Source organism: Podarcis melisellensis, assembly GCF_964234715.1.
Source record: "Podarcis melisellensis genome assembly, chromosome: 9".
NCBI lineage: Eukaryota > Metazoa > Chordata > Lepidosauria > Squamata > Lacertidae > Podarcis > Podarcis melisellensis.
This window is the reverse complement of record NC_138541.1, coordinates 13260134-13287511: the sequence shown is the minus strand read 5'-3', so window position 1 is coordinate 13287511 and position 27378 is coordinate 13260134. Positions and strand designations below refer to the sequence as shown.

Sequence of the window (27378 nt, the reverse complement as noted above, 5' to 3'; positions counted from 1 at the left end):
ACGTGCATAATTCATACAAGCTGAATGTTTTGGGTGACCTTGGCCCAGGTTTCTATTTTAAGTGTGGACTATGCACAGCTGTGGGGAATGAGTAAAAAAAAGGGGGGTAATGCTACCACTAGTAGAAATATAGAATTTATTTCAATTTACAATAAGGCAACATAACATTTCTCATACAGGAAGTGACAGATACACATATAGGGCTGCTGCCAACACAGACCATGGAAGAAGTGCATTTCATCAGACACTGTTTACCTCCACTATTTTTTCCCCTTCCAACTTTTTAGCGTTTTATTACAAAGGGAGCAGAGTGATGGGTTTTTTTAAAAAAAATTGAGCGTTTCAACCCCTTGCTCTTCTCTGTTCTGCGAGGGGTGGGACAGCGGCTCCCCAGACTGGATCAAACATTTTTCCAGACAGTTCTTCTGAAAGATGGAGTGGATTTCTATAAGAAGCAACCTTTTAAGAACAAAAATAAAAACAATGTCTGCAGGCTGTTTTGGTTCCTCACTGCAACTGTCAGGAATAGCCACCAGTCAAGGTTTCATTTTTCTAGCTGTTCATCCTGGTAACACTAAACGACATTCACTTCCTCCCTAAAAACTTCTCGGCAACAACAAAAATACACCCATCGAAAACAAGCCATCGAAATGTTAGACCACCTACTCAAACAATCAACACACAGCAATCCATCAGAGTGACCATAGAGGAGTTTCCCAAACTTCCCATAACCACTTAAACAACGTTGACTGTTATTTGTACAAACTACGTAACTTGGGCTCGATTTTTATTACTATTATTATTATAATCATTATCTACAATCCCCCTTGGGCAAACATTCAGAAGTTGCTGCCTGGGATTTTCCCATTCTGCTTCAATCCAGTCCTCTTTTCCCAGACATCAATAGCAAGAATTCACCGGCGGACAGTGGCAAAACCAACAAGCCACAGCTGAAGGGAAAACAAAGCGATGCCTTGGCTCTCCCCACACTTGGTGCTTTGATTTCTTCTCTTTTCTAATGGGGGGAGAAAATAATCCACATGTTTCTATAGCGATGAGGCATGGAAAGCGTCCGCCAGAAGAGATCAGTCAGAGTCTGCTGGTCGACTTGACAAGGCTCCATTTCCTATTATCATCTTGCTGTAGTTCTTTTGCTCCTCTTCCTTGAAAGTCTCCTTGACTTTGGCTCGTTTCAAACCTCCGTCCCTGAAAAGAACAGGGCAGAAAGGGAAATGTATGAAGCAGAATAAAGATGGCACTCCTAAGGAGGCTGGCTAGCGCAAGGATTCCCAACAGAACGTCTCCCTCTTCTCTCCCCAAATCATAGAATTGCAGGGTTGAAAGCCAACCCCCTGTAATGCATGAATATGCAGCTGTCCCACACAGGGATCAAACCTGCAACCCTGGCATTATCAGTACCATGCTCTAACCAGTTGAGCTATCCAGGTGATATGCTACAAAGGATTGCAGGAAGTTAAAGGGGTATGTGGAGAGAGAGGTGAAAGGAGAAGACCGTTACACAACCAAAAGTGATTGCAATCGCAGATCTGTTCAGCTAGACACTACTGCATTTGTTAGGGAAGCGGGTGGCGCTGTAGTCTAAACAACAGAGCCTAGGGCTTGCCGATCAGAAGGTCGGTGGTTTGAATCCCCGTGACGGGGTGAGCTCCCGTTGCTCGGTCCCTGCTCCTGCCAACCTAGCAGTTCGAAAGCACGTCAAAGTGCAAATAGATAAATAGGTACCACTCTGGCGGGAAAGTAAACAGCGTTTCCATGCGCTGCTCTGGTTTGCCAGAAGCGGCTTAGTCATGCTGGCCACATGACCCGGAAGCTGTACACCGGCTCCCTCGGCCAATAAAGCGAGACGAGCGCCGCAACCCCAGAGTCGGCCACGACTGGACCTAATGGTCAGGGGTCCCTTTAGCTTTACCTTTTTAAGCACCATTGAACTGACTAGGGCTTACTTCTGAGCAGACCTGGTTAGGCTTGCACTGTTACTTCTAGAATCATAGAATTGTAGTGCTGGAAGGGACTAGTCCAACTCCCTGCAATGCAAGAATCTCAACTAAAGCATTCAAGACAAATGGCAAACTGAATTCTAGGTCATTACCACCCACTGCTGAAATTTAAGGCACTACATTTTTGCAGAGTACTCTCTAATTTTTCTCTCTCTCTCCTCTCTGGGACATAGTCTCATTTTTCTCACCAGGGCAATTCCGTAAGTCCTCCTTGACGAGCGATAGCAGACTTCACCCTGTTAGCAAACTGAACGGCATCTTCTCCTTCCTGCAAAGAAAGAAACAGAACGCAGTCGTCTGTAACCCACATATAAATGCAATAAGGAAGTCAACTCTGGACTTCTCAAGTTTAGCCAGGAGAGGGAGAGAATAGGGTTGAGAATCAAAACAGAATCTCTGGTTAGCTGCCCCCAAAAGCTACAAAGGCACCAATATGGGTCATTCCTCCTGCTTCTTAAACTGCAGTGTCTGTGCCAACGGGCAAACAATGAGAAAACAGTAGATACCTCTCTCGTCACCGGCGGCAGGTACCAGACGTGGCACACAATGGCCCAGCTGGTCATGATCCGCAGAAGGTAGCTGACGATGCCATGCTTGCTGCTGTTCCAGAAGGCGTCGCCAAACTGGGGGTCGTACTGCAAAGGGAGGAGGACAAGCGTTTGAGAGTCACGCTCACGGCCAACGTGAAAAGGGCCATTTCTCAAGCCGTGTTAGAAGGAGCATTCTTGGAAGGGAGCAGAAATTCCCAACGGTGTAGGGCTGGGATAAGTTAATCAAGAGTTCTAAGGGGGCGGGGCAACCATTAGGCCAGCGGTGAGACAACCTCTCGCCTATGGGCACAGTGAGGTCTGGCAGGCTTGCAAGGTTAGCATTCATGAGTGGTGGGGAGCTGGTGATGATGGAATATGTGGAACTTGCTGAACTGACTGGGAGACTCCGAGACCAGAGAGAAGAGATGGTGGAAGAAGATTGGAAGAAGTTTAAAGAATATCTGAAAAAATGTGTTAATACAGTGGTACCTCGGGTTACATACACTTCAGGTTACAGACTCCGCTAACCCAGAAATAGTGCTTCAGGTTAAGAACTTTGCTTCAGGATAAGAACAGAAATTGTGCTCCAGCGGCGTGGCAGCAGCTGGAGGCCCCATTAGCTAAAGTGGTGCTTCAGGTTAAGAACAGTTTCAGGTTAAGAACGGACCTCCGGAACGAATTAAGTACTTAACCCGAGGTACCACTGTATTTAAATCTTAGAATAGCTTTGGAAGTGGATATAGGCTGTAGAGTTAGAAGTAGAAGATAGTGTATTTTAAAACAGTATTATTTGTAAGTGATAAAATGTGAAGATTTTTATGGTAAAAGTAAGCATGATTTAAAAAAATGGTTAGAAATTATGATATATGTAAACTGCTAAAGATGAGGTAAAATGAAATCAGACAGGGGGACTTGGGGAAGCCCACCTAACAATGTTTAGAAAAAATAAGGATAAGGTAAGAATTTGTTTGTATTGTTTGTTTTTTCTGTTTGTGTTGTTTAGTTGTGTTATAAAATGAATAAAAAATTGGAGGGGGAGTGGTGGGGAGCTGGCTAATTATACTCAAGCCTCCCTATTGTATTGAGGCTTCCCCTTTCAGTTTTCGGTCTTCAAACGTTTCAGAAGTCAAACGGTCTTCCGGAACGGATTACGTTCGACAACCGAGGTTTGACTGTGGTCTGTAGCTAGTTAGTACAGTGGTACCTCAGGTTACATACACTTCAGGTTACAGACACTTCAGGTTACAGACTCCACTAACCCAGAAATAGTACTTCGGGTTAAGAACTTGGCTTCAGGATGAGAACAGAAATCGTGCAGTGGTGGCGCAGCAGCAGCAGGAGGCCCCATTAGCTAAAGTGGTGCTTCAGGTTAAGAACAGTTTCAGGTTAAGAACGGACCTCTGGAACGAATTAAGTACTAAACCCGAGGTACCACTGTACTGGACTTGGTGCCATGGGTTTATGGCACACTTCTCCCTGGAAAGAGACAAATCTGCTTTCAGATGTAAGAACAGGGAAAGACTGGTTGGGCTTCATTCATTCCTCTGCCCAGTCCCTCTTTAGCAAAGCTCATGGATGGAGGAAACTGAGCTTCCAGATGCTGGCTCTCACTTGCATCTTCGTCCAGTTTAATGTATCTTGAACCTGTCTGGAGGCATATCTAGACTTCCATGCCTGGGTTGGGTCCATGAGATCCAGCAGCAGCCACACATTGCTGGGAAAACATGGGGAAGCTATTGCCGTCCAGATGTTGCTGGTCTCCAACTCCCAGTGGTCTCAGCCAACATAGCCTGTGATCAGGGATGATGGGACGTGGAGTTCCACACATCCAGAGGGCACTAGGAACACCTGTCCTAGGAACTGGCTAGAAAACCTTCTAGAACCTAGAATATTTTTGCGTGTTCTTACCTTGATAGCAACTGGGTAGATTGTGCCACCAATTTCAAAGCTTCCCTTTTTAAACATCATGACCGAGGTGTTGTTTATACAAGTGCCTGGTTTTTTAAAAAATAAATAAAAGACAGAGCAATCAGTAAACACAAACCCAGATGGAGCATTATTCACATTAGGCATTAATGTCCTGAGTTGCAGAAGGCTGTATTGAACTAAGTTGACCCGATCATGCAAGGACTTCTGATTGCTCTGATGGATCTTTATTCTCTCCCTACATCCCTACCACATTTTGAAATTTATTTTTATTTTGCGGGCTGGGGGTGGGTGGGGAGTTGGGGAAGAAGAGGGAGGGCAACTTCCATTGTGCAAGCTGGAGTCGTTCCGTGAACGACAAAGGAACACAGGAGCTGCCTTATGCAAAGCCAGGCTATGAGTTCACCCAACTCAATAATGTCTGCACAAGGGACAGGGCCATCTTTACCCAGGGGTGAGGGGCACTTGGGCGCCCAATTCTGGGGAGCGCCAGGAGCCCGCCGCTGAAGCTGCCTAAGCTCTTATCTACATGTTATGAAATAATAAATAATATTGATCAAGCTAGAAAAACAAAATACATATATACCTAAGTATTACTGTATACCTGCTTCACTAAAGGACGTGTCCACTAAAGGACACTAGTGGGACGCGGGTAGCGCTGTGGGTAAAACCTCAGCGCCTAGGACTTGCCGATCGCATGGTCGGCGGTTCGAATCCCCGCGGCGGGGTGAGCTCCTGTCTTTCAGTCCCAGCTCCTGCCCACCTAGCAGTTAGAAAGCACCCCTAAGTGCAAGTAGATAAATAGGTACCACTTTATAGCAGGAAGGTAAACGGCGTTTCCGTGTGCTGCGCTGGTGCTGGCTCTCCAGAGCAGCTTTGTCACGCTGGCCACGTGACCCGGAAGTGTCTCCGGACAGCGCTGGCTCGCGGCCTCTTAAGTGAGATGAGCGCACAACCCTAGAGTCGGACACGACTGGCCCATATGGGCAGGGGTACCTTTACCTTTACCTTATACCTGCTTCACTAAAGGACTTTCGACTTTGTGTGCTCATTTACCAAAGACGCGCCGTGCCAGAGGCGGCGCCTGTCATTTACCACGGTGGTGCTTGTCAGTAAACAAATTAAAAAACAAAGTTTGTTTCTTTTTCCTCCCTTCTTTTGTGAACAAGAGATAAGGCCTAAGCATGGTGTCTGACATAAGCACAATAGTCACACCTCGGATTACAGCCATTTCAGGCTGCGTCTTTTCGGGTTGTGGACCGCCGAAACCCGGAAGTACCGGAATAGGTTACTTCCGGGTTTAGGCGGTCGCGCATGCGCAGAAGCGGTAAATCGTGCTTTGCGCATGCGCAGAAGCACTGAATTGTAACCCACGCGTGCGCAGACACAGGTTGCGAATGCTGCGGGTTGAGAGCATGCATCCCGCACGGATCACGTTCGCAACCCGAGCGTCCCCTGTAAAAGTTAATTTGGGGGCTAAACTAAATTTGGGGGCACTGGGCGGATTTTTGCACCCCGGTGGCGCATATGCTAAAGACTCCCCTGACAAGGGGTATATGCTGGATGCCAAGCCACGTATCAGAGGGCAGGACAGGGGCAAGGGCAGAGACGCTCAGCCACATCGCCTTTATTATTTATGTATTCATCATTATTATTTGTTGAATTGTTTGTCGCATTACCTTGCCCCGGGGCAAACTAAAGCAACTTACAACCGCCCAGACGAAAACACCCCATGCAGACACGTGAAAACCAAGAGAAAATAAGAAATTAACTTATTTCCCCTTGGTTTTCATGTATCTGCATGGGATGTCTGTGGCCCGCTGCCAAGTGGCCACAGATAGTTAAATTAGGCCAACGGCCTGGCTATAATGCTTTTGCCTGGTGCCTAATGAAAGGCGCCAATTGAACTTCCCTGGGGAGAACATGCCACAAATGGGGAGCCACCACAGATAAGGTCTGCTCTTGTGTTGGCATGGAGACGGCAAACAAAGATGGGCCTCAAATTACGATCTCACTGTTTACGGTCATATTCTGCTGTTTTCCTCCATAAGACTGTCACAAGAGAGGATGTTCTCGCAGGAATTTGATGTAACCAACCTGAGGGGAACTCCTCACGGCGAGGGAAGAGTCCAAGAGCGACTCAGACAGTATTAACTTATGGTCTGTGTGTGTGGTTTGGGAGCTGCACGGTCAGGGAAAAACCAACGCTGTCCAGGGTTGTAAAGACTGCGGAGAGAACAACTGGGTGCACTCTTCCCACCTTGGATCAAATCTATGCTTCCAGGTGCCATAAGAAAGCTGCAGAGATAGCACAGGATAGTGCACACCCCGAAAATGAACTTTTTCAGCTTCTGCCTTCTGGAAGAAGGTTCAGGGTTATAAAGACTAGGACTAGCCGCCTGAGTAACAGTTTCTATCCAAATGCGATTTTGGTTTTAAACGCAATGTAAGGTGGTCTCTTTGGGAGTATATTGTATTTAATTATGGGGTATCAGAGTTTTTAGGGGGTTAACCAGGCTGGGATAGCAGGCATGTTTGTTTTTGAATGTCTGGTGTAGATTTTTCAATTTGATGTTCTGTATGGGACAATGACAATAAAGATTATCGTATCGTATCGTAATTGTTATTAACCCACAAATGAGGGAACAGAAGTGTGTGTTTTACCTTCTGGAAAAATTAAAATGGGCAGCTTCTCCTTATCCGCAACATGTTCCCTCAACCTGAAAGAGAAGGAGAAATATTTCAGTCTTCGCCTCAGTACTCAAGAGGGTCTCTTGGAATTAATCTGTTTCCAATAACTCAGGACATAAGTAGAGGGTTGCTGGATCCAAGCCGGAGGCCATTGGCAACACCTTGTGGGAGCAAATTGCACACCTTAGCTCTGTGCTGTGCAGTGAAATATTTAAGAGTCACGCGAGCTAAGTGGTTCTCAGATCGGGGGGTACCTTTCAAGGTCCTACTCTTCAAAGCACCATTTCAGTTTGGTGCGGGTGGGGAAGAAATTTTAGCAACAGAAGGAAGGCAAGGTTTTAAACTGCATTTTAACCTGTATTTTAAATTGGTTTTTTTCACTATTATGTTTTTTACTGTAATTTCACTGGTGTTAGCTGCCCTGAGCCCGGCTCTGGCCGAGGAGGGCGGGGTATAAATAAAAATTATTATTATTATTATTATTATTAAGGTTGTTGGCATGGACTTGCCTGAGGGTTTTGGCTTAGTAAGCCAGGATATTCAAGGAGCTGCATGCGGGTTTGCAAATACTTTTGCAGCTGCTTCACTCCAGCCAGCAGTTGAACAAGCAATAAATAATAAATAAATAATAATAATAATATATAATTAAACATTAAATATATGTCATTAAACATTAAAAACTTCCCTAAACAGGGCTGCCTTCAGATGTCTTTTAAAAGATAGCTGTTTATTTCCTTGAAATCTGATGGGAGGGTGTTGGGTGTTCCAGACTATACCTTTACTTGCATTTGCAAGGTTATGAATGGACAGAACTAACGCAATGACATATCAGAGAGACTGCACACCATTAGCCTGGCCCTCCTTCTTACCTTACTTTTCTAATCCCCAATGGCAGTTAACACAAGGAGCGCCACACTTTTCCGTGCAGTAAATAAGAAGCATACAAATATGTTAGCTTTAGAGCAAGGGTGGGCAAACTAAGGCCTGGGGACTGGATCTGGCCCAATCGCCTTCTAAATCCGGACCGCGGATGGTCCAGGAATCAGTGTGTTTTTACATGAGTAGAATGTGTGCTTTTATTTAAAATGCATCTCTGGATTATTTGTGGGGCCTGCCTGGTGTTTTTACATGAGTAGAATGTGTGCTTTTATTTAATAATAATAATAATAATAATAATAATAATAATAATAATAATTTTTTATTTATATCCCGCCCTCCCCAGCCGAAGCGGGGCTCAGAACGGCCAGCAACAATAAAATAATACAGCATTCTAAAATCAATTCATTATAAAATCAGTTTAAATCAAATTAAATTCAAATTCAAATGCATCTCTGGGTTATTTGTGGGGCATAGGAATTCATTCATTTCCCCCCCACAAAAAAAATATAGTCCGCCCCCCAAGGTCTGAGGGACAGTGGACCGGCCCCCTGCTGTAAAAGTTTGCTGACCCCTGCTTTAGAGCAACCCACAGCAATTTGTCTCTTGGTGTTCAGGTCAAAAAACAACAACAAACCCCATACCTTTTCGTCACCAGGTGGCGATCTTTCATTTCGGAGCGTTCAAACCAAACATGTGGGCAGGCTTTGACGGTGGCTCTCTGAATAACGCCCATTAGGCCCCCGTGAGCTTGGCCCACCTGTAAGATCCCCCCACCAAAAAAAAGACAAAATTAAATCAACAGGGAGTTTCTTCAAAATAGTTCCCTTTTAAAACTATAAAGGAGCCTTGTGAGTGGAGTTGATCGCCCCCCCATGCATTGAAAGTGATGTCATTCTTGAAGGACATGATTATGTCATCTTTAAGTGCCCACAATATGGTGGTTTTTTTGAGCTTCCATTCCGATCTGTTTGCTGGGAGGTTAACAACGTTGTGTCACGGAGGTGGTTATCGCACACTTCCTACTGCACGTTACAGTCACTTCCCAGAATCATAGAATTGTAGAGTTGGAACGGACCCCTTGAGTCATCTAGTCCACCCCCTGCAATGCAAGGATCTCAGCTAAAGCATCCATGACAGATGACCATCCAATCTCTACTTAAAAACCTCCAAGGAAGGAAGGTCTACAACCTCCTGAGGTAGACTGTTCCTCTGCCAAACAGCTCTCACTGTCAAAGTATTTTCTGATGTTTAGTTGGGATCTACTTTCTTGTAACCTGAATCCATTGGTTAGGGTCCTGTTCTCCAGAGTAGGAGAAAACAAGCTCACTCCATCTTCCAAGTGATGGAACATTGAAGAAGAAGAAGAGTTTGGATTTGATATCCCGCCTTTCACTCCCTTTAAGGAGTCTCAAAGCGGCTAACATTCTCCCTTCCCTTCCTCGCCCACAACAAACACCCTGTGAGGTGAGTGGGGCTGAGAGACTTCAAAGAAGTGCAACTGGCCCAAGGTCACCCAGCAGCTGCATGTGGAGGAGCGGAGACGCGAACCCAGTTCCCCAGATTACGAGACTACCGCTCTTAACCACTACACCACACTGGCTCTTCAGGAATATTGCTTTAATGGCAGGGTGAAGATGGGGCCTTTGCCACTTATTTGATTAACAAAGCCAGGAATGTCCAAAGACCATTTCGGCGGCCCAATCCAGCCCGCTGGTCGGTTTAATCTGGCCCCTGTGGCAGTTTATTTCCTGGGGTAAAATCCTAAGGTTAACAACTTTGGTTGGTCAGCCCTCACAGCCCTTCACTTCGTCAAATCTGGCCCTCTCTGAAAAAAGTTTGGACACCACTGAACAAAGCCTTCGTGGCAGTGAATTGGGCAGGCATGTCAACAATATTTGTTTGTTTTGCATGGGGAGCTATTTTTCTGGAAACCCTACACACAGATAAGACACAGCCTTTGAATATCTGCCTTGATATAGCACTAAACCTTCCTCATTTTCTTTCCCCATTTACCCTTGCCTCTTCTTTCTCCGTTTCTCAGTGTCAACTGTAAGCTCCTCAGGACAGAGACCTGCTTTCTTAAGCAATGTCAAGTGTTATCCACACTGATAGCATTAACAGGTGAAAACTGTTAAAAGTGCTTCTGTGCTGCTGCATAGCTAAATCAGTTGCACCAGTTCCATTTCCTTTTTGCATCAAGAGTTTTCTCAACTCAACACGAAGCAATGGCTTCAATTATTAGCAACTAGGAAGTAGCTACAGTTCAACGCTGGCTTCATGTACAGAGGTCTTTACAACTCTCAGTCCTTGCAATTGCAAAACTCATGAGACTTAAGACGTACCATTGCGTAACAGCCATCATTGGTCAAGATTATGACGTCTATTGGGGATGTGTGGTTGGCAACACAAATTCCTCCTTTCTTAGGTTTGTTCTCCCTGCAAAATGACAGGAGGACACCACAAGTTTTTCACAACTTTGCAGTAGGGGACGAGCGGCTGCGAGATGCCCATAAACCTGCTGCATGTTACACGTGAGTATTCTTCGCTGTAAAGGCTTAATGAGCAGGGTTGCCATTTAAAAGTCAAAAGAAAATGCATTTTTTGTCAACATTTAACATTTCTAAGCTGCAATTCTCAGCCACAAGCATGACATTTAAAGCAGCGCACAGACTTTAAAAAGCATACAGTGGTACCTCGGGTTACATACGCTTCAGGTTAAGAACTTTGCTTCAGGATGAGAACAGAAATCGTGCTCTGGCGGCATGGCAGCAGCAGGAGGCCCCATTAGCTAAAGTGGTGCTTCAGGTTAAGAACAGTTTCAGGTTAAATACAGACCTCCGGTACTTAACCCGAGGTACCACTGTATTCTGAAAGCAATTGGCATTTTTTTAATGGTCTTTAACCCCCCAGAAGACCCACACACAGGCACTACACAGACAACTTGTGGGACCTTTCAGCTCAAGGAAAAGTCAAGTAAGAGGGGGCATGATAAGACTTGTATAAAATTAAGTATGCTGTGGAGGAAGTAGATAGAGAAAGGTTTTTGTCCCTCTCTCATAATACTCAGGCATCCAGTGAAGCTGAATATTCAGGACAGATAGAAGAAAGCACTTTTTCACACAGTGCATAGTTACAACTATAGGACTTACTCCTACGGGAGGCAGCTATGGCCACCAACTTGGATGGCTTTTAAAGAGGTTTAGACAACTTTGTGGAGAATAAAGTTATTAATAGCTACTGGGTAAGTCTCCCCCCTTGGGAGCATTCCAAAGTCAAGGCATCACCACCAAAAAGGCCCTGCCCCTTCCAAAGGACCACAGATTATACTCGGAAGAGGATGCTGACATCTGAGCGGGAAAGATAAGCCCAGATAAGCCCTGTTCTTCTTACTGGGCAGAAGCATCATGCAGGTAACAGAGCCCAGAGATGACAGAGTAGGCTGTACCACTTGAGACAGCTGGGGGAAGATGAAGTTTCTGAATCCATCTCACAGCAAAACACAATAGGCCCTTCCAAGCGTCCTTTTCACTGTGTATTCATGATGCTTTCAGGGGCAGTTATGTGCAATCCCACTTCGCATACTGTTTGAGCCTGCAAAGATTTTAGGGTGGACATAATTTCTTTGTTTCCAATTGGTGGCTGCCCTTTTGCTTCCCTCCAAAATTCTGTAACTGTTTAGACCACAAATGTACTGGGGGGAGAGGGGGACAGGTTGTCCCAGATGTGTTGTGCTCCAGCACAAAAGTACAACAATGCAGTAACGTTGGAGAAGCATTGCAGAAGTGGAAGGAACGTGTGGACAGCCCAGTATTAATCCACCACTATGAGGTCACGAAGAGTCGGACAGGACTAAACGACTAAACAACAACAACAACTAGGGAACTACTGATGTACCAAAGACGTTTTGCAGAATGTACCTGCAAAAGCAACACACCTATTTGGAGGGACCCAAACACACACACAAAAAGAACTTGCTTTAAGTTAAACAAACAGCACTTCAGCTTAAAAGAGTTGATGCGCCATCCATTCCTTGTGCTAGCAGTTAACTTGCAGGGGTGTTTTGTTTTTTTTACGCAACAGAATGTTTAAAAGATGTGATCCCAGACTTGTAAACTCTGGTGGTACAATTCATTCTACCACTTGATTCTGCCTGATGTGTACATCAGCAGCAGCAACAAAATACACCTTGATCTACCTGGCACCACCAGAAAGGAACTTATCTAACTTCAGTCCTGGGAAGGGGTCGTGTTTTCTTTCACTCACTTGTTATGGTAATAAATGTTGCCAGAAAGCGCTCTGACAAGAATCCGGGAGCAGGTGAGGTGGACAAGGTCACTCAGCCAGTCTTTGGTTCTGCAAAACAGGAAAAACTGGGTGTAACAGCAGCCTTAGAAATCTAAGTTACGTAGGCCCACATTTCCCAGGATCTTAGAGTTGCAGCACTGGTTATTTACACATCACAACCTAATTTCAACTTCCTGATAGCAAAAGAGGAGTCAGCATTCCAAACAAGCTGAAGAACAAAGAGTTCAGTAGCTCTGTCTATAAAATGGATGATTTGGGAAAAGTGGCCTCCCAAAAATAATGGATACCCCCTTCTCTACAAAATCCAGCAGCCCCCCCCCACTTAATTCTCAACTCTTCTTGTCCTTTCAGCTGCTTTTGATCATGCTCTCCCCTTATCAATTACTTTTACACCCCAAGTCTATAAGATTGTGTCACCAGCTGGTTCCCATCTCTCTGCTTGTTATTTCAATGTCTCCATTAATGGAAATTCCCCCTTTGCTTTCCCTCTTATAAACACAGTCACGTATGTTTATAAGAACTTTTCTGGCAAAACGGATGGGCCATTAGTTTTACACAGCGAATAATGAAACTTGCTCCTGCAAGATTATAAAGCTTCGCACGATATAACGTTATGCTTTGGCAGGTGAATCCCAGCTGTCAAACGGCATTCCAATAATTCCAAGAAACAACTTGCGTTGACGCAAGAGGTTGGCCCAAGGCGGAGGTGGAGTTTTGTTTTCTGTTTCGTAACCTCTTCTTTTCCCAAAGTTACTGATGCAAAGGAGATCCACTTACTCCCCATTTGGAAGCTGGCCTACCAGCGTGGCGCCGCAAATCATGGAAAGGATCCCAATGTGTGCCAAGGTAACCCTGGGGAGGGAAAACAGAAGGGAAAATCCAAAATGCATTATCCATTCAAGACCATCAGATCCTACTTGGAGCATCTTCAGATAATTTGCAATTGGAAATCCTGACAAACGAGTTTGATCGGAAGAGAAAGGCTTCCTTAAAGTGCATACTTTTGGTCTCCAGATGAGTTTTTAAAATGTAACCATCTCCATAACCATAGCCAGATGGGCAAGGTATAAATAATAAATTCATTATTCATTATTATTATTATTATTATTACTATTATTACAGTGGTACCTCGGGTTACATACGCTTCAGGTTACAGACTCTGATAACCCAGAAATAGTGCTTCAGGTTAAGAACTTTGCTTCAGGATGAGAACACAAATCGTGCTCCGGCGGCGCAGCGGCAGCAGGAGGCCCCATTAGCTAAAGTGGTGCTTCAGGTTAAGAACAGTTTCAGGTTTAGTACGGACTCTGGAACGAAGTAAGTACTTAACCCAAGGAACCACTGTATTATCATCATCATCATCATCATCTTTCTCCCATCCAGGCACTGACCACCTTGGTTGCAGCAAAGTACTGCATCGTGTGCCTCCAGGCGAGGACTTGGGTCACGTATTGTGGTATGGATTAGTGCTTTTAGAGCACTATTTCCCAAACTCGAGTCTCTAGCTGTTGTTGGACTACAACTCCCATGATCCCTAGCTAGCAGGACCAGTGGTCAGGGATGGTGAAAACTGTAGTCCAAAAAAAAGCTGAAGGCCCAAGTTTGGGAAACACCGAGTGCTTGGGCAACCAGGGTTCAAATCGCCACTCAGCCATGAAGCTCGCTGGGTGACCTTGGGCCAGTCACCGTGTCTTAGCCTTACCTACCTCACAGGGTTGTTGTGAGGATTAACTGAGGAGGGAAAGGACCATGTTGTCACTTTGAGCTTCTTGGACGCAAGCTGAGATACATACTAGTGGCCAAAATTGTGGCAACCTTTTGGGGAAAGTATTTCTAGGTTTGATGGCTCACAAAACCCGATTGACTCTCTAAACACTCATGTTTATTGGTTACATACTGCATATCAACCTAAGCAACTTATGCTTCTTTTTCTGGTTATTTGGCAATAACTTTTGATAGAATACAGATAACTGAGCAGACTTTGTTGCATGACATTCTTCATTAAATTATCTTTCCATTGATATATAAGTTTATGGTGTTACGCAAAAGAAAAGTGGTGTTGTGAGCCATCAAACCTCAGAAATACACTTTTCCCAAAAGGTTTCCACAATTTTGGCCACTAGTGTAATTAATAATAATACTTAACTCAAGCTTGTATGTTATTTGCAGCATTGCTGCAGAGTCCAAGGGTCCATCTCAGCTCAACCCCAGTAACAGAGAATAGCAAAGTGGGGCAGTTGCCAGGTTCCAGTGACCAGAAGGAGGAATCATCCAAAAAACCAAGGGACATCATAGCCTTATACCACATTGGGCCATTGGTACACTGACTGGCCACTGCTCTCCATGGTTCCAGCCCAGGCGTTTAACCTGAAACCACCTGCGTGGAAAACAAGTGCACTGCCACTCAGCTACCGCCCTTTGCCAAATAGACGTGCCATGTCATTAAGTCGCAGCTAGGCTTGTTAATCCACTCTATTAAAAAAGAAACCAGTGCTGCCTTGCGCGTAATTCTTCAGCCTGGCATGCAGTTTAGGCTTGTTCTCAGGGGCTAGCTGAGCAGAGAACAGCGTTTGTGCATTAGCCCCTTGCTCATTTAAAACTGCTAAAGCTCAACTGGTTCCTTCTGAATAAATGGGAGGTTTTTTCTCTTTCTTTCCTTTCACACAGGGTGGATAAATATCACGCAGGGCGGATATATATATATATAAGTTTTTTTTAAATTTAATTCAGATTTTTTAAAATAAAATGCTTTTGGAGGAAAAATCTTTCTAAAAGACAGTTTTCTATTTAATTTACATTATAGTCCAAAGGCTATTCATCAGGAAATAAGGATTTGTTTTTAATTATGTAGCATGAGGCTTTATATGCAATGTTTAATTTTTTTGGGTAAATGAATTCCCTTAATCCATTCACAATGTCATGCTCTTCCAGAGTCATTAAAAACTTCCCTAAACGGGGCTGCCTTCAGATGTCTTTTAAAAGTAAGATAGTTGTTGTTGTCTTTGACATCTGACGGGAGGGCGTTCCACAGGGTGGGCACCACTACCGAGAAGACCCTCTGCCTGGTTCCCTTTAACTTGGCTTCTCTTACTGACTAGTGATTTAAACCATGATTTAAATCATGATTTACAGTCATACCTCAGGTTGAAGTAGCTTCGGGTTGAGCGTTTTCAGGTTGCGATCTGCGGCGACCCGGAAGTAACAGAACGTGTTACTTCCGGGTTTTGCCGCTCGCGCATGCGCAGACACTCAAATTTACATCATGCGCATAAGCGGCGAATCACAACCCACGCAGATGCGGGTTGCGTTCGCTTCAGGATGCGAATGGGGCTCCGGAACAGATCCCGTTCACATCCAGAGGTACCACTGTAAATTGATTTGATTTAAATCAAATCCACCCTGCTTTCACATTATTCATCTTTCTTTTCTTTCACATTATTTTTTCACTGATTTTTTAAAATTTTAGATGATAGATAGAAAGATAGTCTGGAGAGGTTGCCCACTGGCTACTCAAGGTGTGGACAATGGTGAACGTGGATGGGCCCACGCCCTGACTCTGTTTAAAGGCAGCTTCCTACGTCCACACACAGAGACAGGCTCACCGAAGAGGCAGCAGGAGACAGTAGCGAACGAAGACGCCAATGACCCACACGATGGTCAGCCGTAAACTGATGTAGTGAAAGTTGACGTTGGTCCTGGTGAGGAGGTTCCAGGAGACCAGCTCCTCGGAGGTGAACCTCTGGGTGACTTCGTCTTCCACAATTGCTTCATACCCCTTTTTGCAGAAGTAAAACACATCGGAGAGCTCAAAGTCCCCATGGCGCAGGCCAGCAATGGCTTTCTCCATGGTGGTCTGGTCCCTCTGTATGATAACTTCAGGTGGGGAATAAATAAATAAAAAGCACATTATAGCTCAATGAGAAAACGAAGCCAGACAGTAGGCAGGTCAGTTACTTGCAACACAAGTTCCAGGCAACACCTGGTACCATTTCCACAAGGTCAATTTATACCTGCCATTAAAGGGATCAGACGGCAACGTTTTATCTAGGAGATCAGCAGGAAATAAGTCCCATTAGCCCGGGGACTCCCTGGGCGGGAAAGCCTTGCTCCTCCACATGTGGTTTAGCTGAAACCATTTGGAATTACTTCATCCATAATCAGCTTTCTGCAACACATCTGCTGTACCAGCTTTCAAATAACCAATTGCATAAATTGATTGGGAGTGTGGAGGTGGAGCTGATGCTTTGACCTGACATTAATGGCTTGCTCCGTTGAGTGGGGATCGTGCTTGGCTACCTAAAAGACCACCTGCCCCTCTGTAGACTTGTAAGATTACTTAGACAATCTGGGAAAATTCTACTCATGACACCACACCCAACAGAATATCAGAGGCAGTGACCTGAAAATGGGCATATTCTGCTGTGGCCCTAATAAATAAATAATAATTATACCTTGCCAACAAAGGTCCGTTTAGTTAAAGCTATGGTTTTCCCAGTAGTGATGTATGGAAGTGAGAGCTGGACCATAAAGAAGGCTGATCGCTGAAAAAATTATGCTTTTGAATTATGGTGCTGGAGGAGACTCTTGAGAGTCCCATGGACTGCAAGAAGATCAAACCTATCCATCCTTAAGGAAATCAGCCCTGAGTGCTCACTGGAAGGACAGATCCTGAAGCTGAGGCTCCAATACTTTGGCCACCTCATGAGAAAAGAAGACTCCCTGGAAAAGACCCTGATGTTGGGAAAGGTGGAGAACACAAGGAGAAGGGGACGACAGAGGATGAGATGGTTGGATAGTGTTCTCAAAGCTACCAGCTTGAGTTTGACCAAACTGCGGGAGGCAGTGGAAGACAGGAGTGCCTGGCGTGCTCTGGTCCATGGGGTCACAAAGAGTCGGACACGACTAAACGACTAAACAACAACAAGGTGTTTCCCTCAATTACCTGTCAGCTGCTTTCCCCCAGGGTAAAATCATGGTTGCTTCCAGCAGAACCCACCCACTTCCCCATCTGTTCATCCACCTGCGGCAATTGGGAAAATTCACTTCAGCAAGTGAAGCTTTTGTTTTCCTGATAACTACATATTTACTATCTTTCCTGAGTCAGGAGGAAAGGCTGGATTTCTGGCTGCCACACCATTGCCGAAATGCGCTGGAACCCAAACCGGAGGAGAGATAACAGGGCAACTCTGGAACATCCCGAGGTCCCCAATGCAATGCACGGTGGGGGAAATGAAAGAGTTGCTTCTGTGGTCTCGAGAGAATAATACAATCCTCCAAGTCAACAGCTGGTGAAGGGAAGAGACTCCCCACAGATCTTGTTCCTCGAGGCCGGCCTGACAGTGATGAATTATGCAAGCCCAGGGCAGCGTTTTAGCTAACAATGCGCTATAGAAGAAGGAGGTGCAACAATGAGTAAAGCAGGGGTCACATTCGTAGAGAGAACTGGAGCAAGCCTCAAAGGGATGCCAGGGAACCAGGAAGCAGAGACAGCACAGGGGTAAAAGAAACATTCAGAGAAGTGAATCCACCCTCCTTTTACCCTCTTCTGGGTGGGGTAGGGAAATCAAGCAGTAACAACAGAAGTCTTCAAAACCTCAAGCTAGTGACGACAAAAGTAAAAGCAGCGTAATTCTTTTCCACCCGGTCAACCATGGCCTACTGACAACCGCTGAGCAGTGAAACCACAATTTCAAAATCTTGGTTAAATGGAAGTTGTATTAAGCAACCACCTTTCCTTAAGTGCAAAGGAATCAAGTGGGGGGGGGGGAATGTGTTGCAACTAAAGATACCAGAGCAAGTAAAATAAATCGGATAAAGAACAGATTTAATCAACTTACTATGTTGTTGTTTTAAAAAATGCCACCCTCCCGCCAAAGGAGCTTAGGGAATATCTATGGCTCTTCTCTGCCACACCAATTCTCATTCTCACAACAGCCCTGTGAGACAGGATAGGCCGGGAAAAGGTGGCTGGTGCAAAGCTACACCGCGAGCTTCACAGCCAAGCGGGGATTCGAATCCGCATCTCTCCACTCCTAGTGCAAAACAGTGTTCTGTACCAAACTGACAAACCTGTGGTCTTGGTTTGCAGGCAAGCACAAACGATAGTTTGGCCATTTGGAAAAAATAAACTATGGTTTGCCTCAGACCAAGACTGGGAATTGCTTTGTGCAAGAAGCACACAAATTCTTCAAGGCTAGTCTAAAAAGGTAAAGAGACCCCTGACAATTAGGTCCAGTCATGGCCGACTCTGGGGCTGCGGTGCTCATCTCATTTTATTGGCCGAGGGAGCCGGCGTACAGCTTCCGGGTCATGTGGCCAGCATGACTAAGCTGCTTCTGGCGAACCAGAGCAGCGCACTGAAACACCGTTTACCTTCCCGCTGGAGCAGTACCTATTTATCTACTTGCATTTTAACATGCTTTCAAACTGCTAGGTTGGCAGGAGCTGGGACCGAGCAACGGGAGCTCACCCCATCACGGGGATTCGAACAGCCGACCTTCTGATCGGCAAGTCCTAGGCTCTGTGGTTTAACCCACAGCGCCACCCATGTCCCCCAAGGCTAGTCTATGTAGTGCCAAAATTTGGTATTATGTTTGCTTGAGCCCAACCTTAACATCTACCACACCACTTAATCAACAAAATGTTTGTTTGGTTGGTTGATTAATCTCCTAATTAAAGCTACCTGGAACCCAGTGGGTGCATCTGCATCAGAGGTGGCTAAGCTGTGAGCCTTCCAAATGTTGATGGACTCCAAACTCCCATGAGCCCCAGCCAGCATGCCAAATGGTCAGGGATGAAGTGAGCTGTAGTTTCGCAAACCTGACATAGAGGCCTTATTTACTAAAGTGGACATGGGCTCAGCTTGCAATTTGGCATCACTTTCCAACATTATAAAAAGGAAGGGCAACTAGTGAACAAAATTTCCACTGTCCTTGGGCAACGTGAACCAAATGGATCTGCACAAGCTTGTAAACAGCTACCTGGGGCAAGAAGGAAGCTCCTCTAAGCGTCCAGGAAGGAAAACATTGCAAAAGTTGTTTTACTTAAAAGCCACACTTATGCATCCCAAATGACTAACACAGGCAATTGTGGGTCAGGCATGCAATCGGGGTTCTAGGACTATCACATCAAGACCCCCATACAGAAGACTTGGTTTAACACCCTTGATGGACCCACATGAGTGTCTCCACCATTAGATGACAGCCAAGTATTGTAAGATTTTTACATCAGATTTCAGGACCATTTCCCCCCCCCCCCTTCCAAACAGCCATTCTTGCTATAATGGGGCAACAGTTCTGATTTTTAAGAAAACCCTTACCATTTGAAGAAGGAAGCCTCTGCGCCTCTCTCTGTTTCTCAATACGCAGCGTGGCCCACTGTTTTGTAAAAAAGAAAAGGGGCAGATAAGGCAAATGTGCAGTATTAATTCTGGTTTAGTTCATCTTCCTGATCTAAATATTGTTGTTGCAAGAGATGCTCGCAAGAGATCCTTTTATCATTTCTAACATCTTATTGGTACAGTGGTACCTCTGGATGCGAACGGGATCCGTTCCGAAGCCCCATTCTCACCCTGAGCAGAACGCAACCTGTGTCTGCGCGTCTGGATTCGCCGCTTCTGCGCATGCGCGTGACATCATTTTGATGCGCAAGCGGCGAAACCCGGAAGTAACCCGTTCCGTTACTTCCGGGTTGCCGCAGAATGCAAGCTGAAAACGCTCAACCTGAAGCTACTTTAACCCGAGGTATGACTGTATGTATGTGTAATGGTTATAGGGGTTGCTCGTGCGTAAGTTGCCGCCACTCCTGGCTAGGTTGCCTGGTTAAACCTTTTCTGTCTGGACAGCCCTTCACTTCGTGGCTGTTTCAGTCGCTAGCAGAATCCGTCAGTGGGCGTTTCTTGAACCTCTTCCAGCAAAGAAGTTCTTTGACGCCAAGTCTCCTCCTACTCTCCCTGCGCGGAAGTCTTCTGCGCAGGGTGGGTGTGGGTAGCGGAGGACCCGTGCTCTCCCTGCTGGTCTCCGGCGAGGAGTCCTGGAGCCCTCTCTCCGATTCCCCCATCTGCCCCCCTTTATCCCTGGTGTTACGCTGATCTCCTTCCCCAGCCGATGAGCTGCCTCTCTCCCTGCTGGGCCCTTCTCCAGCATCGCTTTGGAGCCTTGCCTCCGCCTCTAGCTCCGATGGCAGTTCCCTGACAGTATGTTTTTATGGTGACTATTATCCATTTAAGAGTTGCCTTAAGAGATATACTTATTTGAATTAATACTGTATTGGTAATGCGCTAATAGCTACCGTACCTGAGCATTCAGTTCCCTATTCTCAAGTTTTCCGTACAAAAAAAAAAACCAGCACCAAACCTTCAATCATATTCTAATTGCTACTGTGCCACAGAATTAAAGAATTGGAGAGAAGTCAAGGATAATCTAGTCCAAGCCCTGTCAATGTGGCTTTTAAGTTTTTTGTTCTCTTTGCTGGCTTTCCATGGACATCTTCTTGGCCGCCATAAGATCAAAGTGCTGGACTAGATGGGCATTTGCCCCTGAACCGGCAGCATTCTTCTGACATTAAGAGCTATTCCCCACCTCCCACCCCCCAGTTAGATATGCCAAGCCAGGTTCATAGGAAACAATTCTTTCAGCCCCAGCTCATGCTCACTGCCTTTTCCTATCTATAGGCTTGTCACCACAGCCCAACTCAAAAGAAGGTTTTGCAAGTAGGGCATCGCAGCCACCAGAAATCTGCTTCCCACATACATCAGTTGGACCACACGCCTGTGACAGCACCACACAACCAATCAAAGTTGTGGCAGCTAGCAACAACCTCCTGTTGATCCAGGAATTTCTACTGCATCTGCAAAGGGTGGTCATCTAGCCTCAACTTCAAGCCTTCTAATGAAGAGCCGTCTCTTCCACTGTCAAACAGTTCTTCCTAATGTTTCGTCTCCATCCTCTTTCACTTAAATGTGAACCTACCCCTCTGGACAAAAGAGAATTTGCTCCCATCACCTATAGGGACAGGGCGTTGCAACACGGCTGGTTGCAATCTGGGCATGAGGGCTGAGCTACCAGTCCAAGATAAATGGTCTGAAGATGGATCTATAAATGGATTTGAGGAAAGAGCTTGAAGAACAGCCAGCAGCTCCTACTCAAGGGTTCTCCCGTTCATGTATGTCAAAAATGATATGAAATATTGAAAGACACGCCAACAACTCCCATATGTTCATGTTTTGGGGAGAGGAAGAAGTAGAGCAGGAGGGAGAAAGCTGTTCTTGAGAAACCAACACTTCTGCTTGGAATCTCCTTCCTTGCTGGCAGTTTTTAAAGCAAATATCTGGACATCTTTTGATTGCATTTCTCAGTAGAAATTAATCTGAAACCTGCATGCAGATTGTAACATGTGATCCTGATCCCTGTTAACCGTATAATAGCTATACTGGTTTTAAGGTGTAGTAGTAATTACTGGTTTTCAAACAGCAGACTACTTCAACAAAGTAACACCTAACAACTATAATAACTTAATCCCCACAGAATACACAGGAACAGATGGCACAAACCAGTTTCAATCAAATAGGTTTCAACAACTCAACTAAAACTGATGTTGCCATTTTGGGGCAAGACGGCTCTAAATTCTTATTTATCAAATGATTTGACTGTGGTTACCAGTTAAACATCTGGCTAGGCTAGTTCAGATGACAACCTTGAGCTAGGTTAAGAGTTTAAAGAACTTAAAAGAAGAAAAGCTACTTGATCCAGGGACAGTCTACATATATATATTGGCCTGTTCTGACCTCTTTTTCTTAGTGGTGACTTCTCCTGCTCAGGCTGCACAGAAAAAGCATTTTGGATTCAGAAATTCATTCCGATTGTGCAGATAAAATAGAACTGATAGAATTCTATAGGATGGAGTATTAGTGTGTGAAAACAGATCCAATGATCCCCAGATGGTGGAGATGTCAGGCGCCATGCTGGTTCCCAGGCATCTTCACCTGGCCACAAGCGGTCAAAAGCCAGGTGCGAAATGTGATTGGCAAATTTTGAACATAGCTAAAGGTAAAGAGACCCCTGACCATTAGGTCCAGTCATGGCCGACTCCGGGGTTGCGGCGCTCATCTTGCTTTATTGGCCGAGGGAGCCAGCGTACAGCTTCCGGGTCATGTGGCCAGCATGACCAAGCCGCTTCTGGCGAACCAGAGCAGCGCAGGGAAATACCGTTTACCTTCCCGCTGGAGTGTTACCTATTTATCTACTTGCACTTTGACATGCTTTTGAACTGCTAGGTGGGCAGGAGCAGGAACGGAGCAAAGGGAGCTAAGCCCGTCGCGGGGATTCGAACCGCCAACCTTCTGATCAGCAAGTCCTAGGCTCTGTGGTTTAACCCACAACGCCACCTGCGTCCCGCACAATAGCTACCCAAACCCTTATGGTGGGAAGCCCACAAGCAGTTCCTGAGCACAATAACACTCTCTTCACTTGCCTTGCAGTTCCCAAATGCTGGTATTCCAACGGTAGAGGTACAACACAGCCATCGTGGCTTCCCACCATTGTGTGGAGTGATGTTTTGACCCATATTTTTAAGTTCCCATTCCTTTTCAAACCTATCTCCTTGCCTACTCCCACAGAGCTATGACAGCAAAGGAGTTAAGGCCTCAGCTATGACTCTTGGGTCTCTAGAGCACTCTCAGGACCTGTTCACAGGAATACAGGAAGCTGGCTTCTACCAGGTCTGATGACCATCCATCGAGCTTTTGTCGTTTAGTCGTGTCCGACTCTTCGTGACCCCATGGACCAGAGCACGCCAGGCACTCCTGTCTTCCACTGCCTCCTGCAGTTTGGTCAAACTCATGCTGGTAGCTTCGAGAACACTGTCCTACCATCTCGTCCTCTGCCGTCCCCTTCTCCTTGTGCCCTTAATCTTTCCCAACATCAGGGTCTTTTCCAGGGAGTCTTCTCTTCTCGTGAGGTGGCCAAAGTATTGGAGCCTCAGCTTCAGGATCTGTCCTTCCAGTGAGCACTCAGGGCGGATTTCCTTAAGGATGGATAGGTTTGATCTTCTTGCAGTCCATGGGACTTTCAAGAGTCCCCTCCAGCACCATAATTCAAAAGCATCAATTCTTCGGCGATCTCCATCGAGCTTAGTAGGTAGCATTCCTCCAGGATTTCAGCAGGGGACCTCTTACCTGGAAATATTAGGGGCTCAACCTGCGAACCTCACCTCTTCTTGGTGAACCAGGAGGCGGCTCTACTAATCAATCACATGCCTCCTATTCTACTGTCCTACAAACCCTGCTCATGCCCTTCTCCAGAGGCTTCTCCTTGGTTATTGGGGAGCAGAAGTCTGGGTTAGTAGGACCTTTGGCACGATCCAGCAAGGATCCTCTCTGCACTGACATGCCCCGTCTCGCCCTCATTCCCAGCTAGCTTGTTTTAGCTGTGTTGAGTCCTGGAATCAAACCAGTATCCGCTACTTTTCTTCCACCAAGGAGCCCAAGGGTGCTTATTATGGAGCTATCTAATTTTATGCTCATAGCAACCCCATGAAGAAAGTAAACAGAGACAGCCGATTGTTTTTAAGGCTCTTCTATTCATAGTCAACCCTGTGATGAACAGCATCTGGCTAATTCTTGTCACCGCCTATTGTGTATTTTTATGTTGTGAACCGCCCTGTGACCTTGTGATGAAGGGCGGTATACAAAATTAATCATCATCATTATCATCCTAAGCACACTGACTTGAATGAAAGCCCCACTGATCTCAACAGAACAGTTATGTATGTTTATGTGTCCAAGGCCTGGATCACAATGTCCCAGCACTAGTCAATAAATGGTTTCAGGGTGTGGAAACTCCAAGTTGTGACAGTGGTTGAATGCATTTAGTTATGACCGTTCCATGACAAGGCCTTCAGATCCAGCAATGTCATGATGTTTAGCAATGTTAAGAAGTTTAGTACAGCAGTATGGTCTCTGAAGGGACGTGGGTGGCGCTGTGGGTTAAACCACAGAGCCTAGGACTTGCCAATCAGAAGGTCGGCAGTTCGAATCCCTGTGACAGGGTGAGCTCCCATTGCGCGGTCCCTGCTCCTGCCAACCTAGCAGTTTGAAAGCACGTCATGTGCAAGTAGATAAATAGGAACCGCTCCGGAAGGAAGGTAAACGGTGTTTCCATGTGCTGCTCTAGTTCACCTGAAGTGGCTTAGTAATGCTGGCCACATGACCCAGAAGCTGTCTGCGGACAAATGCCAGCTCCCTCGGCCTATAGAGCGAGATGAGCGCGCAACCCCAGAGTCGGTCACAACTGGACCTAATGGTCAGGGTTCCCTTTACGTATGGTCTCTGAACAATGCTCTTGAAGGCATATTTATGTATGCTGCAGCTGATGCAAGACAAAGGCACCCTATATCTTCAGTGAAAGATTCAGTGCAATGAAGTTGTTATGCTCATGAAATGCCACAACTTGCAATACTAACTTCACACAGCAGACCACAGCTGTGACTCCAAGGTCCCTTTCCAGATGACCTGTTTATTGTGCAGTCATCATGATTTGCGGCAAGATTAGATCAAGCAAGTTTCATCCCACACTTTCCCACCATGCCCTTACTGCAAAATGACCAGCCTTTTAGGGAAGCAGTGTTGTTGTCAAGAGAGCTCCAAATCAGCTTTAATTGCACAACCTGAATTGGCCAGTATGTGACTGAATCCCACCCAAAAGGAGCGACAGTCTGGAAGCATCCTTTGCGTTATTTACCAAGCACAAAACTGACTATGGGCATAACCCCTTTGCATGATGAATTAGGACTTCGTCGCAAGAGTATAAGCATGATTCTGGGTCTAAGGCAACTGAATGGCAGCTTTATACAGGGAGAGAAGGACAATAAAGTCCATTCTCTCTCCCAGCACTGTTAATTAAAACCTGCTTCGGATGAAGAAAAATACTGCAGGACAGTATTTTGCTATTCCACCACGAGTCAGTAAGTGGAGTCCAAAGGGCAACTCTTTATGTCCACCTCCAGCCTTAAATTGTTCTCCTTTGGCTTTAAGCACTTTTCCTTTAAGTTCCTGGTTTTGTTGCCCAACAAACAAGATTCATTAATAGCCAGATGCAAGTCCAAAATAAAGCAAGATCCCATAACTCATCTTCTGACGATGAAAGGCAAGCAGGACGGTTTAAGAAGAGGACGCTGAGTTAGTCGTGCTCCTGAAGATCAGATTTCAGTCTCTGAAGAGCAACTGCATTCTACACATGGTGGTTGGATGTCAACAGGCCTTGTGAGCTGCTGACAATAGGCTGGGTGGCTCTGGCAAGCGACTGAATTTACCATCGCAACAACTATGCATTTTGTTAAGAGGAGACAAGGTTTTTCTTTACCTGCTCCATGAATAGGCTCACCATCAATCTTTTCTTCTATTGGCTTGACTCTGCCATTGTGTGTCAGCATATATATAAGTGTCCAAAGCATTTAATATATATATATCATGAGAGCCAGCCTTAACCAACTTGGTGCCCTCCCAATGTTTTGGACTACAACTCCCATAAGCCCCAGCCAGCAGTGATGGGAGCTATAGCCCAAACCATCAGGGAGGGAGGATAAGGATAATACCAACCTCTAGAAAAACAAGGAAACCAGAAATCACACAAAAATGAGGTAGAGGCACTAATTGGGAAGGATGCATCCCAGATGCTCTGCATGGATGTCCTTCAGGCTTTTAAATAAGACCAGTAGGCCGTTTTTCCCCCATAAGAAGAAACTATCCGAGGCACTGCAGAAATCTCTAGAGTGAAGCAACATAATCTCACAACAAAGCAGAATCAATAAGCATAAAGCGTATTTTATGGGGGGCGGGTTAAATGCACTAACCTGTCGGTGGAACAACACAGAGGAGACATCTCTCGAGCCTATAGCCCTTTATTATCTTTGGGTGTGCGCGTATCTGCGGTCCCCGATTGGCTAACGCCGGGGATGCAACGCGAAAATGGATTTTTTTGGGAGAACTGAATGACAGGCGCAGCGTCGAATTGGAGGTCAGCCTCGCGTTCGCTCCTCCGCAGAACTGAATCTAGGATTTTTAGGGAGGGGGGGGATCCCTAAAGAGCTGCCATTGTTCGCGTCCAGGACCCTTTCCGGGCTTCCCAAAGGCCCATTTCATTGAAGTGCAAAATAAAAATAAAAAGCATCGCGGGTGCGAGGACGTCCACGCCCTCCTCCGCGTTGCAAACCGCTGAATCACGCAAGAAAGGTCAGCTGTTGTTTATGGATGGGGGGGCGGAATGGAGGGGGAAGCGCAGCAAGGAGAAAGCAAGCGTTACCTTGGGGGAAATCGGGAAAGAGGGAGGGAAGATCTGCTTGCTCCTTTTTGGAGAGGCAGCCCCGAGGGGGCGGCACGCGTCGCCCTTTGCGCAGGCAGCGCGGAGCCGCGACTCACCTCCAAGGTCTTCACCAGGACTTTGAGGTACAGCTCCGAGATCCCCAAGGACACGCCGAAGATGGAGGGCAGCACGATGAGCAGGAAGACGGCGGAGAACCAGAAGCCGAAGAGGCGCAGCAGCAGATCCAGGAGGTCCTCCATCCCGAGGGCTGCGGGCGCCGCGCTGGCTTCCCCAGACGCCCTACTCGCTGCAGCGCCTGAGCCGGACGCCGGCTCGCCGCGCCCCGCCTCGGCAGGGGGAAGCCGTCCGTGCGGGCTCGCCGGGGGAAGGCTGGGCAAAGAGCAGCGCCGGAGAGGCCGCCTCTTTCTCCGCCGCGGCGCAGCTCCACCCACTTAACTCCTTTGCGCCCAAGGCGCAAGGCTGCTGTTGGCGAGGGTGCTGTCGCCGCCGGGCGAGCGCTTGGGCAAGAGGGAGACTACGTCCAGGAAGGCGTGTGCGGAGCTGGGACTCGGGTTGGTCAAGAAGGAGCGGAGCGCCTGCCGAGCCCCGCAAGAGACGAGCTTCCCCGATCTCATGAGCGGCGTGGGTGTCTCCCTGCGAATGCTCTTGGGGGCGCGCCATCGAGGCGCAACTCCGGCGCGCGGCGGGATCCCGCCCCTTCGATTGTTCGCT

The 27378-nt window shown here is 46.3% G+C and overlaps 1 protein-coding gene across 1 annotated transcript; it reads right to left on the bottom strand.

Annotated features, from left to right (window-relative positions):
- Positions 1–119: 119 nt before the first annotated feature.
- Positions 120–27052, bottom strand: GPAT3 (glycerol-3-phosphate acyltransferase 3). The gene is made up of 12 exons (XM_081925162.1): positions 26763–27052; positions 19668–19725; positions 15952–16222; positions 13127–13201; positions 12308–12397; positions 10387–10480; positions 8686–8801; positions 7139–7194; positions 4457–4542; positions 2525–2653; positions 2207–2286; positions 120–1206 (listed from the first exon to the last, which is right to left on the bottom strand). The coding sequence occupies exons 1-12, from the start codon at positions 26904–26906 to the stop codon at positions 1086–1088; spliced, it is 1320 nt and encodes a 439-aa protein (XP_081781288.1). The 5' UTR covers positions 26907–27052; the 3' UTR covers positions 120–1085.
- Between the last annotated feature and the right edge of the window lie 326 nt (positions 27053–27378).